Raw genomic sequence first — 18,184 nt, forward strand, 5'->3', positions numbered from 1 at the left:
AACTCCTTTGCATTAAAAAATTTGAATCCACAAGCACTTTATTCAACAAACACTTATCACAAATGCTCCATGAACAAATTCCAAGTGAACCTGAATGGTAACTTCAGACTGTCCAGTTTTGCAAATATTCACGTTATTTATGAAAAAAAATTCCTGAAAAGAGAAAAAACTATTTGTGACAGAAAACTCCCTTGTTCCACAGGAATGAGGATGAAACCTTGATAGGGATAGGAAGGCCCTTTATCTGTTGATTATAACACTTTACAAATTCTTTATGAAATACCAGTTACAGGCTAAAGTTAGAAGTTAAAGGTCAAAGATAAATTACCGCCATAATCAAAGTATCATTTACATTCTGCAAAAAGTTGGTCACAGATTGCACAGAGCTGGCACAAAAAAAAATTATTCAATAGCATTTTCAGTTTTTAAAAAGGCAGACAAGGTATTAAGACAAAGCAAGAAGTAATGCAGAGCTGACTACAATTTCTATTTTCAAAAACTGTAAAACCTACCACAACACAGTATATGTGTCCTATTTATTTGCTAGTGATCATCATAGGTCAAAACACACACAAAACCATTCAGGCTTCATCACTAAAGTTTCAGCCTTCTACACTTATGAAGAGAATTCAGGCTAGCTAGAATCAACAGTTATACACAGTAGCTTTCCAGTTACACAAGACGTGTCTTAAATCACAACTTGGGCTGTGAAACATGGCAGTTGATTTAATTAAATAAGCAAGCATTGATACTTTAGAAGCTTTCAAAAGTATTAAGAAAATACTAAATTTCCAAGTACTTATAAGGAACCATAGAATGCCATTTAGACTATTTTTATTTTTTTTAGCATCTTGGGCAATATTCATGTGCAGCATCAACACTACTGTCTCAAGCACCCCTTGAAAATGCTGCTCTGACAGCCATAGCATTAACTATCACAATTTCAGAAATGAAATTAAGACACATCCATAAAACCGTGCTATCAGGCCACCACATGGTGCACAAACAAGACCAAGTGCAAGTGAGGACATAATGTCCATTTGGCTCATCTGCTCCAGAGGGAGTAATACAGTGCTGCATTGACAAAAACCTCTACACAGCAGCTGAATGGACAACAGGGTTCACACCAAGGAACACGTGAGAAGATCAGAAGATCAGTGTTACTTTTCTCACATCTGGAGTTTATCTTCAGATGAGATGAAACAAATATAGATCAGGCACAATTAGACAAACAGAAAGAAAGCACACTCATAAACAAATGCAGGATAAGCAAAAAGCTACGCCAACAGCTGGACTTTATTCCTGACCCTTGCCCATTGTCCTGGTACCAACTTCCACTTCAAAATCTCCCTTCCAGTCAAACAAGCTCCCTTCTAAGCTTATTTTCAAACGTATTTCCATTTCTGTCTTTTCTGCACTGTGCTCATTTCCCTTTTACTCATTCTCATGTGCTTCTCTTCCTCATAGCTCAGCATATAAATTCAGTAGCAGCACCCCTTCTCCTACACAAAGACAGGTGACTCCTAGCACTGTCCCTTCCCAGCATCTACCTTAATTTTCTTAGTTTCAGTCACCATGGAGCTTAACATCCCTCCTTTGCCTGTAAGTTCTTATACTGTCAGGTCATACACTTTGATCCGAGCTTTCTCCTTCCAAAACAGCCCCTACTCACAGCGGGATGAATCCAACATGCCACTGCAGACTCCAACTGTTGCACACATACCACTTCTACAGACACAGTGATACACACTTTGGGTATCCAGTAGACAGACAACCCTTAGTGAATTCAGTTCACTTCTAGCAAGTGTGTTTGGCAATGTGTCAAACAGAGCATATGCCTTCCCCTCCCACAAGTATAGAACTTTTAATGTTTGAAACAAAGTGTTTTCTTGGAATGCATCATTAAATTTTAAAAATACTTACTGAAACACACAAAACCAAGACAGCTACTCAAAAAAACTACTACCATGTTAAGAGATGCAAATATGCTTATAGATTTAAAAGACTGACCTGTTTCATCTCAAATTTACCTCACTGTAACTATTTAAAAACCTAGGCAGTTAAAATATATTAATAAAACTGCAGAAAGTCCTACTGTATGCTCACTAGAGGTAGGTAACAGGTACTTATGCTTGCACAAGCTCACAAAGAAGAAGAAAAGAAAGGAAGAAGAAATTTGGTATACTCCATGTTTCAGATCCTAGTTTTACACGTTTTACCTAGGGGTTTTACAGCAAAGTCTTGCTAAAATATGCTAACAAGAACATCAAATTAATGCAAGTCCTGCTGCAAATGCTTCAGTTCTAAACATGGTATAACAAATCTTACTCTCATTTTTAAGTGTCCACAATATTCTCTTATCAGGTTGAAAAATGCACCTCTTACAGCTAGCTTTGTCTTGATAAATTATTTGAAATCTAAATACCTTGACTTCCTTTCGTTTGCTGTCTTCATCTGCTTCATGTTCCACCACTCCTTGAGTCAGATTAGTGTAGTTTGCTAGTTTATTCAGAAGAGATGACACCATGGGGTTACTATCCATTTCTTCCTGTTGGATTTTGAAGAATACTGCATTTATTAAATTTTTTTTTTAAAGTCATCATTTTATAATACTACTTCAATCACGTATTCAGTAGGTCAGCCCGGATTCAGCCAAATAAAAAAATTAGCATGACAAAATACCAGTCAGCTTTCAACCAGCAAGAAAGTTTTATTCTTTCTAGAAGTTTAACTCTACATGGCTATGTTGCACCATTTCTTTCATATTTTTACACTATTTTACAATATACAGCTTGAATATAAGGAAAACCTAGAGAAAGACCACAGTAATTTAAAGAAATCTATTTTTATCACAACACAGTCTTTAACAGATTGTACTGGTAGGATTGAGTCATTAGGGTGTTTTCCAGCATCTTGTTTGTGTTTAGAGAGTGACTTCAAATGCTTTCTCAAGCACTAAAATATTTAAGTATCTCTCTGAAGTCTACTGCTGCAGGCTTACGTATTTTCTCTTACACCAGGTATATTACTTCCAAAACGTTAACTTGTTGAAAATACGCACACAACGCATATCACATATAATTGCACACATGTAATAGCACCTGACACAAAAGTCAGCCCATCTGTCTTTAGACAATTATCTGCTACAAAACAAAACATGCTAAAACAAGTAATAAAATCCAGATGAATATACAACACGAGAATTCCAAGAAAAATGGATCCAAGAGAATTCAATTAAATACAAAAAAATTGAACACTGAAAACAAGACAAGAGATTGAGGTGACAAAGTCAAGAAGTAAAGTATCTCTGCCTTAGAGATTAGGTAATGATAAGGTCATAATACTCAAACTTCTTTTAACCAGTTTATACAACTTTAACATCTGAAAACATGAGAAAAGCAAGACTGTAGGAAACTTACTCTGAAACATACATAGTCTCAAAAAGATTCACTATACACAAAAAGATCACCACCAGTGGTGATGAAGTCACTAGAAGGCTTTCAGTGGGATACTGCTAACAGCAATGTCTATAATTTGAAATATGTGAAAGTAAGGGGTTTATATCAGCTGATGTAATGTAAGCTATGATTCAAAATAACAAATCTGTGACAAAAAGCAGCTATGGCCAAATTATCATCACTGAGGAATAGAGCAACTAATTTGAACCACAAAGTTTTGGAAATGGCATTATGGAATAGAGCTTGAAGGAGAGAAATTCAATGACAGATCTTTAATTCCATCATTCCTGTCAAAAAACACTAAGATACTGCATACGTGACAAAAAGACAATTAATGATCAACATTACTTTGATCTTTAGCACAATTTTCTCTAAAACAGTGAAAAATAGTAAATATACATTATTTGGGTCTTTCACAGAGTGAGATGAAAGACCATGCTCTCTGTGCAAAGATATTTGAAAAGAAGAAGAGAGAAATGTAAGAGAACAACAAGAAAGCACTGAGAAGAATGCAACAGAGCAAGGTGGCTAAACAATGTTGGAAGCACCTAGTTTTGTTAACAGCAAGTATCAGACCAAGACCAGTGGATGCTGCTAGAGCAGAGCAACTAAGGTTTTTATTAGAAATACTACTTAATTGCAAAAGTTACCCTTTAAAGTACTAAATTAATATACTTTTTTCACTAATCAGTTGTAATAATTCAGTTGATTAAAAAGGTATGAAACATCCATTATAAAGTAGATGTTCACATGTTGCTATGGTGTGCTGTACACTGTCGTTGGACAACTAAGCCATGGCTTGTAAGTTTGTTTTATAGCTTTGCTGCTTTACGAAAAGTCTGTAATTCTCCTGTTGAACAAATTATTTTGCTAATCCTTTTAAAACTGAATACCACTTTCTTAAAACAAATAGATTTAACTTCCAGCAGCTTCCTCTAAAAGTATCTAGACACTAGCCAAAAAAATTTAAATGCATGAAGACTTATTTCATATCTTCATATTAATGCACACCAGTATTTACCGTTCTTGCCTATGTATCATTCAAATCCACTGAAATTGAATGTTAGCAGAAAGCAAACTATGAAAAAGTTATTAAAATACAACTTCTCCCCTCCACTACATTTTAAGACAGAAAGAAAACAGGTGTTTGCTCATCTCCATTAAAAGTAAAATATGTTTTTGGAGTATTTAACTTACCTCAAAGAGAGCCATATTCTTTCCTTCATACGTGTTTCCTCTGCCCAATTCTGCATTGTTAATAAATGGACTGTTTTCCCTGGCAATTCCATCCCCTGGTGGAAAAGTAACACAATTAAAAACAAGAGGGAAAAAAAAAAAGAGAGGAAAAAAAGAGGGGAAAAAATATAAACATTATACCATAAAAGGAATAGTCAGCAGACTCCGGTTTGAGAGCTGGTTCTAAGTAACACCACAGGTGGCTGCAAACCCAGTTTTCATCTTAGACATGCGGATGTTAAACATTTAAGGAAATTTAATTTAACAGTCTAATTTTTGTATAGTGGCCCATCTCTTAACTATTATTCTTTAACACACACATACTGATTTCTCCCCTACCCTTTCTAGTTTCTCTAAAAAACACTTGATAATTGCACTTCACATACAAGTTTTGGGTACAGAATAAAATAACTCCCCAGCCAAATTTTTTATTACTTTACTGTCTCCTATAAAAATCTCCAGAAGTTGAGGCAGGAATCTATGAAATACAATGCAAAAGGAAATATTTTGTAAAGGCTGTGGAAAACCTTCCATGACATGCTATATTTCATCTATTCCTTATTGAAATATAAACTACATTAACCTGTAGCTCTACTGACCTGCTCTGGCACACCTCTCAAAATATATAGCATTACTTTCACTGCCTTTCAGCCCACGAACTACAAAAACTATTACATGCTGATATTGTCATAACACTGGCGTTTCCAAATAATCTCAAATCCTTGCCTGTGCCACTTTGCCTGACTGCCCTTTTGCCCTTATATTCACAGATTACAGCAACAGCACCTACACAGTCTCTTCACTACAGAATTAAAGAACAGCTGGAGAACAAGTTGTACTCTTTTCCCCTGTCTCCTCCCTCTGCTCCCCACAGGACACTTATCCCCACATTAAATTCCAGAAGAAAGCTCTGGCAACCATGTAAACTAGTCTCAGCACAACATATTATTTTGGTTGTAAACCAGACTGAAATAGATCTCAGTCCCTCCAACATAAGCGGGACTGTGGATTTCCCACCACTAATTTCCTATCGCTCTCCACAGCATCACTATACTTGTTGGTATCATCACACAGAAACCACATACTCTCCTAAGAGACACAGAAGATAACAGATGTCCTAAAAATTAGGGCTCTAAAATTAGTTCCTCACTCCAGAGAAGAAAAGGTGATGATTTCACACATACATCTCCTTCTATCCATATCCTCCAACTTTCATTTTTCTGTTTCTCTACAGTTTATATTTGATCTTCCACTACTTCAAGTCCTACAGCCTGGTTAGGTGCCCCTCCTTCCAACAAAGGTTAATGCAAGGCCAGCAGAAGGAGCACTGTGAACACAAAAGAATCTCCCTCATGAACTAACACCTTGAGATGTTTCACAGTATATGGAACCCGTTGGTTTTGCACAAGATTATCTGAGAAACTGGCATTTATCCTTTAATGGGCTCTGCTATACTTAAAGAAAGGTTCAATTAGCTTTTTCACAGACAACAAAAAGCAACTCTGTCCTGAAACAAATACATCTTGATTCCTCTTATCATTTTGCTAAAGCATATGAGCACTAGGACTTCTTGCTTAAGAACTTGCATTTTCTTTCCAAGATTTTTGGAACATTGTTTTTCTTTTAGCTCCATTCTTGAAATCATCCCATTGTTTCTGCTGAAGTTTTTATAAACCATTCATTAAAAGGTACATTCCAAGTTAAAATAAAAATAAGGTTGCTTGATTTCAGCCTTGCTGAGACCACACTTCTATTGACTTTCTCACCAACTGACATCTGGTACCTGTAATTATTAACTAAATATTAGTACTCCTCTCAGGGCACTTCCAATCCCTTCAGAAAGGATTACTCTGAAAAGTGAGCTGGGAAATTTCAATTATTGTTTTGCATTCATGCAGAGTATAACATAACTGGAGTTACTCCTTTAGTGGGTATCATTAGACACCAGAAGGGTAGCAAAAAAAAAATAAAATAATGTGAATCAGTATTCATAATTCTGATGTTAAAGATTACAGTTTTGTCTAACCAGTTCTGGACATAAAAATCAGTAAAAATCTCAGCACTACACAGTCAGTATTTTAAATTGTAGGTAGGAGGATAGTGAAGCTGTCCTTATATGATTGTATTTCTAAACAGAGTTACTTGGCTTTGCTCCAATAGGAAAAAGCTCAGAGCACAGTATCTCTAACAAACATTTCTTATTAAATGCACCTAACAGGCTTCAAACAGAAAAATGCAGACCTTAGGATCTGAAGAACAGGAAACCTTTTTCAGTGCTTACAACCAATATTCTGCCTATTTCAAAGCTTTCTAATGATAGTCTGCAAAATAGTCTGGTAGTGACAGACTGCAATAAAGTCCTGTTTCTCTAATACAGCTCTCTTCCTGTATTTGTGTATGTTTGGCATGGCATTTTGATAGGTAATGCTGATCATGTCAAATATTATTTTAGCTTCACTTGAAAGAGAATCAATGCTGAAAAAGTGACCACAAAAGCAAACTGACAAGTACTTTGTCATCTGAATTTTGCTGACTATTTCCACAATTATCTTAAAATCATTAGAACTATAGAATCATAAAAGCATTAAGGTTGGAAAAGAGCCCTAAGATCAGGTCCAAACTTTGAACACTACCACGCCAACTTAACATAGCACTAAATGCAACATACAGTCATTTCTTGAACACCCCCAGGGGTGGTGGCTCTACCACCTCCATGGGCAGTCCATTCCAATGTTTAGCCACCTTTTCAGTAAAAAAATTATTCCTCATGTCCAACCTGAGCCTCCACTGGTGCAGCTTGAGTCCATCTCCTTTAGCTGTACTGCCAGCTGCCTGGGAGAAGAGGCCAACCCCCACCTTGCTACAAATCCTTCCAGGTAGTTATAGAGAGTGGTAAGGTACCCCCAGAGCTTCCTTTTCTTCAGGTTGAATTACCTCAGCTCCCTCAGCCACTTCTCACCAGACTTGTGCTTGAGACCCTTCACCAGCTTCATTGCCCTTCTCTGGACACACTTTGCAACTCAATGTCTTTCTTGAAGAGAGGGCCCCAAAACTGGACACAGAACTCCAGGTGTAGCCTTAACAGTGACAAGTACAAGGCAACAATCACTTCCCTGGTCCTGCTGGCCACACTATTTACAGTAAAGGCCAGGATGCCATTAGCCTTGTCCAACTGGGCACACTGCTGGCTCATATTCAACCAGCTGTTAACCTGTACTCCGAGGTCCTATTTTGATGAGCCACTTTCAAGTCACTCTTCTCCCAGCTTGTAGAGCTGCATGGGATTGTTGTGCATGACCTGTGCTTTGCCTCACTGAACCTCACACATGTACCACAGTGGCCAACCTCCAGTTTTCTGGAACCTCCCCAGTTTATCATGACTAACAATAATGATACAGGACAGCTTGACAAGCTCTTCTGCCAGCTGCCCCACTACACTCTGGTGGGTCCCATCCAGCCCCATACACTTGTGAGTATCTACGTGGCTCAATGGATCACTGGCTACTTTTTCTAGATTACAGGGGGCAGTTCTGCTCCCCATCTCTCTCTACCAGCTCCAGGGGCTGGTTGCCATGAGGGTAATTAGTCTTTCTGTTGAAGACTAAGGCAAAGAAGACACCTCAGACTTCCTCATCTTCTGTTACAATGTTAACCTTCACATCCAACAAAGGACAGATTTTTCCCTGGTCTTCTTTTTGTTGTTAATGTATTTATAAAAACACCTATGAACACTTCCATCACTGCTGTGAACAAAATCACCTTTATTTCAAATTTAAAAAATCACCTTTTGAAGCATGCTTATTTAATATGTATAGATATACAGTCTGCCCTATTAACATGTAAGTTAATTTGATCTGTATTACATTATTCAGTAGAAAGAACTCAGAATCTCAACACACAGACAACACCTATGGTGAAATTAACCAAACAAACAATCTCAATCTTTAGCTCATCCTTTCTTCAAAACAAGATTCAATAGAAAAGAAATTATTCATTAGAAAACCAGAATTAAATAAAGACAGGATTAACACTTTTCAAAAATGCTGTAAATCCTGCCCCTCATGCATCAAGTGGACAATAGAAAAAGCTATTTCAGTTACTTCCATTAGGAAACATGGAACACAACAGGAATAAGTACTTCGTTTCACTAGTACGTCTCAAGCCATCTGTGGTTTATCTTAACCCTATCCCATTGAATTCTATGAGGAAGCCTTAAGATAGTCAAATCAAAGAATCATGTAGGTTGGAAAAGAGCCATTGAGCCCCATCACTCACCTAACACTGCCAAATTCACCACTAAACAAGGTCCCTAAGCACCACACCTACACATATTCTAAACACCACCAGGGATGGTGACTCAGTCACTTCCTGGGGCAGCCCATTCCAATGTTTGACGGCAAATCACCTTCTCCTTAGGTTTCTTTGAAATTGTGTCTGTTCAAACTCTCCTCAAGCATGAGCTGAGTGAAACATAAATTACAAATTATAATTTTCAACGTAGTTTCAGACATGTTGTTAAGCTGCATTTCATCTGAAATCCAGTTTCTGCAACCAAAGTGCTCCAAAAATCTATACTTCCTGTTGCTTGATTTCTGAAAGTAACTCAGATTATGAGGGTTTACAGGCAAAAATATTAAATCTAGACTAGTATTTTATTTTGGACCACAGAAAGACAAAGCAGAATAACAAAAAAACAATCTTCTTTGGGTTTGTTTATGGTATGTTTCATCTGTCTTCTGACACACATAAAAAATTTGCCTGTTGATGTCATACTCCATGTCACCCAACATAAGTCATCAAAGCCTAAGTTTTAAAACATATGTTTCTACCCCCATACCTACTTTAAAAATTATTATTAAAATTTTTAATTTGATATAGAATGTTCATATATACTGCTGGACCAGTAGACAAACTAAAGCCATAACTAACTTTTCCTAAAAGCCAGTGTGGTGTTTGCTGTGTTGATGGGACATGCAAAAAGCCCTACTCTTGATTTCTACAGATACTTAAGCACTGTATGTGGATGAGTGGCTACATCCGCACGAAAATTCCTAAGCTCATCCAAACTGGCCCAAAACAGACCCCAACAGTATAGCTTAAACATTCAGATGCCACCTTCACCAAAGAGATGGCCCTCTTATTCAGGGACTGATGAACCTCCAGAAGTCCCTTCAAACCCTAACAATTCTGCAATTCCCTTCTCATGCTTATTACTCACCCATCTGCAACCCCATATCATACTGCTCCTCACAGGAATTGAACTATTAATTATAAATGCATATGCTGTCACCAGAGACAATCAGTGCAGGAATGAGCAGTTATTGGAAGAGAAACAACTTCCTTAGCATTCATGACAATTGCACTAAACTCCCCTTTCTGCTTCCTTCCCCACCCCTGAATCAAAAGTAGTAGAGTATGAAAAAAACATGTTATAGCTGTCTTGTTATAGAGAAAGTGTCAGAGAAAAGCTAGAGGTAGACAAGAAATCAATCATTCAAGTGATCCTAAATTTGCACTATGATGCCTGTTCAAGAGCTTAAGACAAAAATATTTGACTGTCTAATCTGATTTTCCATCTTTCTGCAGGCTGTAGAATTTCATTGGAGCATTAAGCTCTATAACCTTGAAAAAATCATATTGAAAAGTAGTCAGTATATCTCTTGATGTTTTCAGAATTGAAATAAGAAAAAAAAACCCTATTAATTTATGTAAAGATAAAGGTTTTTTAATGCTGAAAAAATCTCAAATTGTTCCATATTTCTATTTAAATTTGGCTTTTTCAAACTTCCAGCTATAACATCCTAGTAACTGCTTCCAAATTTAACCACTCACAGTATTTTCTCTCAATGAAGGTACCTATACTTATTCAAATCATCTCAACCTATCTCTTGAAAAATCAAAAAAGTTAAGCTCTTAAAACATTTTTCTAACTTTTAAATTATTTTTGTGGAAACATTCTGTGCAGGTTTAAGTTATACAAAACCAAAAAAATTCAAACTTTAAAAATCAAATACAGCCTTCTAACACCAGTGTCAGTCAATGCTATTTACAGAAGTATAATCGTCACCTCTCTACTCCAAGGATCAGGCTAGCCCTCTTTACTATAGCATTAACCAAGCTGATGATATTCTATTCCAGTCTGACCCCTAAATCCTTTCCAGATTCACTGCTTCCTCACTGTCCCACAGTATGTCTGCCATCATTATTCATATCCAAGTAATGCTCCTATTTACTTTTGTACTCAAACACGTTTTGTTCAAAATAGCAAGCAGCTTTTTCTCCTGGCATGCTCTAAGAGTTTAACATCTATCTAAAAAATAAAAGTAGATTGCTTTCATATGGCAAAAGAATGCAGGTGTTGTTCAAAGGAGTGAGAATTATACAAACTTTTGAATCACATGACCACAAATAAGATAGCTCAGCTATGATAATGGACAACGGTTCTCCAAACAAGTACATGTGTAAAACCAGGAAAGCTTTGATTCCCACTAGAAGTTGCTAATTTTACATGCTGTTATGTAAAATAACAGAATATGAAAATGAGATCCTGTTTGCACGAGGGACAGCAAACATTCAATGTTAGTGTAACAAAACTTTTTAAGGTAAAAATACATAACGTTTAAAAGTCAATAAAACTGAGTATACGAGCGTCACATCCAAGCAAGCTGCCTGTAGCAAAACCTGTAATTCTATCTTCTCTATCATATTTACTTTTTTAGCATATTTACTTCCTGTATGCTCAAGTTTTTGACTGGCAGGCAGCTAAAGAGAAGTCATAAAATCTTTTAAATTAAATGTCTTAACACTTCTAATCTAAATCCACATACTGAAGCACTCCTTAGAGCTCTAAAATATAGTCAAGGTTTTAAAAGTCACCTTAGATTTCTAAAATACAGTCAAGGCTTTTAAAAGCCACTACCTTTCTATAATGCAAATTATGAAAAAGGCATCATTAAACTTCTAATAAACACAACTTAAAATAAACACACCTTGTATCAATTTTCATGCCACATTGATTTAAGAATTCAGTGCAACCTAACTCAAAGCTTCTTGTTCTTTTAGTTATTGGGTATTTTTTAGTAATTAAATATCTAAATGTATTTACTACATCACAAGTTTCTTCCAATATTTCTATTAATGATTAGCACAATTTATGTATTATCATAACATGCAGAACAAAGCGTATTTAAGCCCCTTGTAAATAAACCACTTTATATAATGGATGATTCTAATATTACATCCATCACCTATGTTATCAACATTGCTAAATATTAAATTTACTTTACTTAGGCTACTATTATAATCAAGCACAACTTGCTTCTAATTAAACACTACAAAAGCTCTTTATAAATTCTTTAAAATATGGCTGGAAGTACAGGAACCTCCCGTTTCAGTAAGAAATAGATATTTGAAACATGTCATTGTCTTTAAAAGAGACTCACTTGGATTTGGCCCGTTTTCTTCATAATCTTGTTCACTCATGATTAAGGAAAATTAAGTCAGTCTCCTCTGCTGATTCTTCAGGTATCAAGAACTGAAACAGGAAACTGACAGTTCCTTCCTCCCAGCTTAGTGTAAGACCTCAAATCCTGTTTCTTACTAGCATTGGATTAATCCTGAAACAAGTCATTAAGGCTTCAAGCAGCATGAAGCATGCACATGGCACAAACTACATGACAGTCACAGAACTCTCTAAAGAGAATTAAGCTGAAGGATTTTCGTCAGAAATAAACACCCTGCTTAGTGAAATGGGAAGGATCAAGTCACTGAAGCATCCCACATCTTCATCCAATAATAAGTACTTTTAAAGTTTTATTTCTATCAAGTAAATTCACTCTAAAATATCTCCATTAAACAGATCAGTAGAGATTAGCAACAAGTAGTATTAACCTATTCCAAAGACCTATCTACTATTAAAAAACCCTCTTTTATGCACCAAGTACATATTAGCAGACCTTAAGCAAGTTAGTTTTCAAATATTGATTTTATGTAGAAATAGCTGTCATTTATTCTACTTAAGATGTAGCAGTTAAACACTTTAGAATATAATTCTAGTAATTTTGTCAACTCTTTTTAAAAACAAATATTTTTTAATTATAAAGGTTTCTTTTTAAAATTGGCAGCAGAATTTGTTGATTCTCTTTCAAATTAAATATGTCACTGTTTTCTAGATTATGCATTAATGTATTAGATATTCCATACCAGCCTTAAACAACTTTGTACAAAATGCTTCAATTCTGTTAAGGGGATGTTAGTGATAGGAACACGCTAGTTCCTGGGATCAAATCTTTGAATAACATCCAAAATCTACTTTTCTATGGTCATAACATCTATGTTGCAAGCATGGTCAGCTGTGGAAAGGCTGTAAAGGTTGAGGGGTTGACTGAAAATACACTAGACTTTTCAGTGAGATTAACCTATCTTCCTCCACTACACACACACACCTACCTCTGTCGACTATTCCCTGGTTTTCCAATAAATAACATTTTACAGAAATTCACAGCATCCATGCTTCATTACTTATATGATGACTTGTTCATAGGTGATCAGGTTTGTCATTGCTATTTGTTGTATTTGAGGGTCAATTTCAAAAGGTTTTGCAGGAGTTATTTCTCACATTAGTTTCTAAAATAAGAAACTGCTGTGGCAAGGAAAATAATACTATGAGGTGCTAAAAATACCAGCTATGCCTTAAAACACCTGATACACAGAGATGCTAAGGAACAGAAAGCTGATCAACTTTACAAAATTTTGACAGGTCTATCTAGACAGTCACTACAAATATGTGTGAAGAAAAACAAAATACCGAACACAAATCAAACCCAGAATTTCTTACGAAACTTACTGCCTACAGACTCATATTTTCTTCAGCCATTACTATCTCCTGACTACCCTTTATTTTTAGTATATTATAAACACATTAAAAGACACAGGCACATCTGCTTCCTGCTACTTTGTGAATATTTGAGTCAGCAGGCTGCACCCCTAACTGTGTTGTTCACTTGAAGTATTGGTTTCCATTCTGCCTCTTCTGAAGTACTATTGTGATTAGTGCTACAGCCCAGCCCCATAGCCATTCATAAATGTCTTCCCCTCCTTCACACACATCAAAGTATTATATAGACAGAAAATACAAAGCTATGGAATTTCAGATTATTATGAAGGAATGCAGATCATAGAGTAAGAACATCCCAGGTTACTCCTTTACCACACAGAGATGATTATCAGGTAAGAATGTGTGAAACGGGATAAATGCACAAAATTGCTAATAAGAATCAAAACTACTTTACTGTTGATTTAATGACTAGATAGTATACAGCTGATTCCCTCAAAAAAATTAGCATTAAGTTTGATGGGACAGGTTTGTCAGGTTTTTGTGTGTTTGGTAGGTTGGGGTTTTTTTTAAAAAAGGTACTAGTGCAGTCAAAGAAAAACTACATTTTTTTTAAGACAGATAATTCAATCAAAACCGATAACATGCTAGATTTCTAAACAACTGGAACAAAATAACATGCTGAGCTATACAGGCTAAGGATAAGTCAAATGGGAAGCTCACATTCTCCTCTTTTTTATTTTCATCTCTGCTCTCAGCTTGACCCACCTCTCACCTTGACACAACCCTAGCCATTCTCAGTTTTTGCAGCACTCACCTCAACAACATGGGAAGCATGATTTTTACCTCTGCAGCAGTTTAGTTTACTCACAGTTTAACATGCTGAACCAGGCTAGTGAGGTCTGGCCTGATGGTCAAGTGCCGGGAAAAGGAAGCAAACCCAATGACACAGAGGACAACAAGGAAAGAAATAATTTACTTATTAGCCTTTTTCTCAAGGCTGGAACAGTGAGAAGGGCAAGGAGTCCTTCTCTGAGCAGCAGGCTTTTAGATGGGTTAAACTACAACAGCTTTTAGCTGTACAAACATTTCAGAATTCTTTCATTTTCAGAATAACTCAAGAACAATTATTTGATTACACAGCATTAAATTAACAATTCCATACAATACCCAAAGCAACAGTAAGTAGTACATCTTTCACTCCCCAAAACTCTCTGTCAGAGGGTAGCATTTAGTCTCCTCATGAAGTCAGAGCTCTTCGCCTGTAATTTATGTACAAATCAATGCCTTCCCTTTTCAGTGTTTTCCTCTCTACTTCCAATTTTACAGACACACAGGAAGAGTCATATATAAATTCATCCACTTCACCAATATAGATCCATAACAGTATTTAAATATACCTCGCAACTGTAATGACTATTCCCCAAAACACTACTTAATCACATCAAGAATTATTATTTTTTTTTTTTTATCTCTGGCCTTTAGGATTGTGATAAACCTCTATGGAAGTAGCAGTTCCACTCTTCCCCTCACCTTCCCAGGATGTAAAAATGTTCCAAGCCTTTCAGATGCTTTATATACATATACCCTAACAAATCCTCTCCAACTATGCCCATATGTACATTCAGCATTTTGAGATGCCATCTGAGCACGCACCATACACCAAGCCTCTCTGGCTAGCTCTCCTACCAAAAGAAGATTTGTCCAGATTAATACTAGTCATCCATCTAACACAAGAAACAAAACATTGCCACAGCTTATATTGTTTTGTTCTTTCTATCAAATTTAGTTTGGAAAAAGACGACGTTGTTATTAGAACACTCAGGCACCTTTTGAAAATACCGAGAGAAAAGCAACTATATGTCGTATGTATCTTTTATGGGTAAGTAAGGTTTTAAGAGAAGAAAACTTTGGAAAAAAATAACCCAACTTTGTCAGCTTGGTGTTTTACTATATTAGCTTTCTAAAATAATGTAAATATATTAATATATAATGTAAATATATTAAGTTTGTCGAATGCCTGTTTTAATCTCTTTACATTCGCATCCAACATCATACAGAATTATTATTATCTGTCTTATCTATTTATCTGTCATCTGTATCACAAAAACAAGATGCCTTTTACAAACCCCCATCTATTCACATGTGATCTTCTAACAAAGATGATCCCCACACCCACGCCTTTACGGAAGCATCGATTATAACAGAGCGTCCGAAACAACGTGCAAGATGTGAACTAGCTCTAGTAGTGCTAGCAGTGATTCACACACCATGCTTGGTATTGCTGCTGCAACACGCTTCGGGTAAAGGAAGTGCCAAGAGCCACAAGAATTACTGCTTTCCCAGCAGTGCCTTGTCATCCAAGTGAGAAATCACTCATTTCCCCAGCAACGCTGGTTGAGAAATACGAGTGTCCCTGCAGAAGGGGCTGTCCTGAGCAGACCCTCACTCACGATGCCCGAGCTCCACCTCCGCCTTGATTCTACTCCCCCAGGAGGCTTCAGGAGCCAGGCCTAGCAAGAAGCAAGGCTCCGAACGCGACGGCATCTCGTAGCAAACACCTAGTTAACCCTAGATGCTGTATCTGTTGCAAAAGCACACGGCTGGACAAACACCTGGAGCAAGGCAGGTAAAACTCTGCTCCTCCCCACAGTCTGACTCTTTCCTCCTAGCCCTCTCTCTAGTAAACTCCAACAGCAGTTAGCTTTTAAGAGAGCCTAGTGGTTGGGCTTGATGATCGGATCTTACAGGACTCTTCAAACCTAAAGGATCGGTTCCAGGGATTTTTCCCGTCTGTTAAGCCGCCGTGGGCGGCGCTGCTCCCGCCCGCTCCCGGCGGCAGGCGGGAGGCGGACTGACCGCCCCGCACTGCCCCGGGCAGGCGCCGCGCCCGACCGCGGGCTGCTCCGCTCCCCGGCTGGAGCCGCCCATGAGTACTTCCTCCTTTCGGCCAGCGGCGCTGACTAATGGAAACAAAGAGAAACAAGCTCTCAGCCACCCCAGGCGCCAGACTTTAGCCCTTTCCCGAAGCGCACTTCTCCACCTGGACAGGTAGCCCCGGCATCGCTCGCTGCAGACGGGCGATGCGGCCCCTCCATCCGGGGGCTCTCCGCCGGCCCGCCACATGCGGCAGACCCGCTCCTCCGCACGCAAAGAGCCGACGCTCTCCTCACGCGTTGACCCCCGGCGTTTCCCCACTCTCTCACCAGTGCCCCGGTCCCTCTCGTCGCCTTCATCCTCCTCCTCCTCCTCTCGCCGCTGCCCATCCCGCTGCCGCTCCTCGCCCTGCGCCTCCACCGGCACCACCGTGAAGCTCGTCGGCATGGTGCAGCCGGCCCCAGACCCGCTGGCGCCTCCTCCCAGGGCAGCGGGCAGGGAGAGCCGGGCGCTGCCGCCTCCCTCACGTGAGAGCCATTTCCTCACGCAGCGGGGGGGCGGCCGGCACCGCGCCACCGCCCCCTCAGCGCCCGCCTGACGGCGCCCAGGCCGCAGCTGGGGCACGGGCCCCGGGGCTCCGGACATGGGGTGTCCCCTCTTCCTCAAACCTTGCCGTGCAGTTATCCGTGCACCGCTAAGACCACCGGGCTGCTGCTCCTCTGAGCCCACCAGGCAGAAACTGCCTTCCAAAGGAAACCAGAGCCAGGCTGCAGGACTTTAATCCTCTGGATCACAGAAGGGGTGACAGCATCCAGAAGGCCCAAGCAGGAGATTTATGATCACCTTTTCGACAAGTGGAGAAAGTCCACTCTGTGTCTTTGGACTACCAGGACATAAAGATGACTCCCAGAAATCTGCTGTCCTACACAGTAGTCGTGGTTTGCAGTGGATGGGTGAAGGTCCTGGGATTCAGGCTGGAGTCAGCGTTTAAACTCTGACCTGCAGTGAAGCAGATTCAAAGAGTCGGTGGATGAGCAGTGTATCAAATTAAATATTAATGATGTATCACTAGTGATGAGATACAGCTCTTGGTTACCTCCGACTTCCATCTCAAGGGAGGTTGTAGCATCTCCACTCCAAATGCAGAGAAAACAGGTTTACAAGCCAAGGGCATTTTTCTTGTCGTCTGTTCTTCTACCTTCCCAGCAAAGTGCTAGAATAAATCAGAAGGACTATTCATGTCAGTCTGTATCTGTGTCTTTCGGAAGAGGACTCTGGTGGTTTTATGGGTCCCATACCTCATTGGGATGGAAGATGTCTGTGTAACACTACAGTCTGCCCCAAAGCACATAGGCCTTCAGAGAAGGGGGTAGGCAAAGTGGTTCTGGCCATCAAAAGTGGTAGTGAGGTGGCAAATGTGGAGATGGTTGGGCAGCAAGAAAAGGACACAGAGAGGCATGGTAACATTTTGATGTTTGGTAATGAGCTTCCCATTCAAACCATGGTGTCACTACTGTAATGAGAATAGCAGCTGCCTGAAAAAGTTTCTTCATCCTCCCTCAGCCTTTTTCCAAGGTTAAGAAAGCAACTGGAATTATTTCATTGCTAATGATAGCAGACTTCCAATATTAATGTTATCTGCAGAGGTAAGGATGTTTTGGGCATTTTGTTATGGTAGAGACTACTATGAAAATTAATACCATGAAGGAATCAGATACAATGATAAGCTAGAATAGTAAATGTCATTTTGAAACATATACACAAAATAGTAATTTCTTCT

At 38.6% G+C, this 18,184-nt stretch overlaps 1 protein-coding gene across 1 annotated transcript in view; it reads right to left on the reverse strand.

The window, feature by feature from the left end:
• SLC12A7 (solute carrier family 12 member 7) overlaps positions 1-17,621 on the reverse strand; it is a 61,739-nt gene extending 44,118 nt beyond the window's left edge. Inside the window, exons 1-3 of the mRNA XM_058830735.1 lie at positions 16,734-17,621; positions 4,656-4,750; positions 2,426-2,548 (exon numbers count right to left, since the gene is read on the reverse strand). Coding sequence (XP_058686718.1) covers positions 2,426-2,548; positions 4,656-4,750; positions 16,734-17,049 — 534 coding nt within the window. The 5' untranslated portion in view covers positions 17,050-17,621. The remainder of the gene's footprint in view (positions 1-2,425; positions 2,549-4,655; positions 4,751-16,733) is intronic.
• Positions 17,622-18,184: the final 563 nt, after the last annotated feature.

The sequence above is a fragment of the Poecile atricapillus genome, chromosome 2 (genome assembly GCF_030490865.1).
Source record: "Poecile atricapillus isolate bPoeAtr1 chromosome 2, bPoeAtr1.hap1, whole genome shotgun sequence".
NCBI classification, from domain to species: Eukaryota; Metazoa; Chordata; class Aves; order Passeriformes; family Paridae; genus Poecile; species Poecile atricapillus.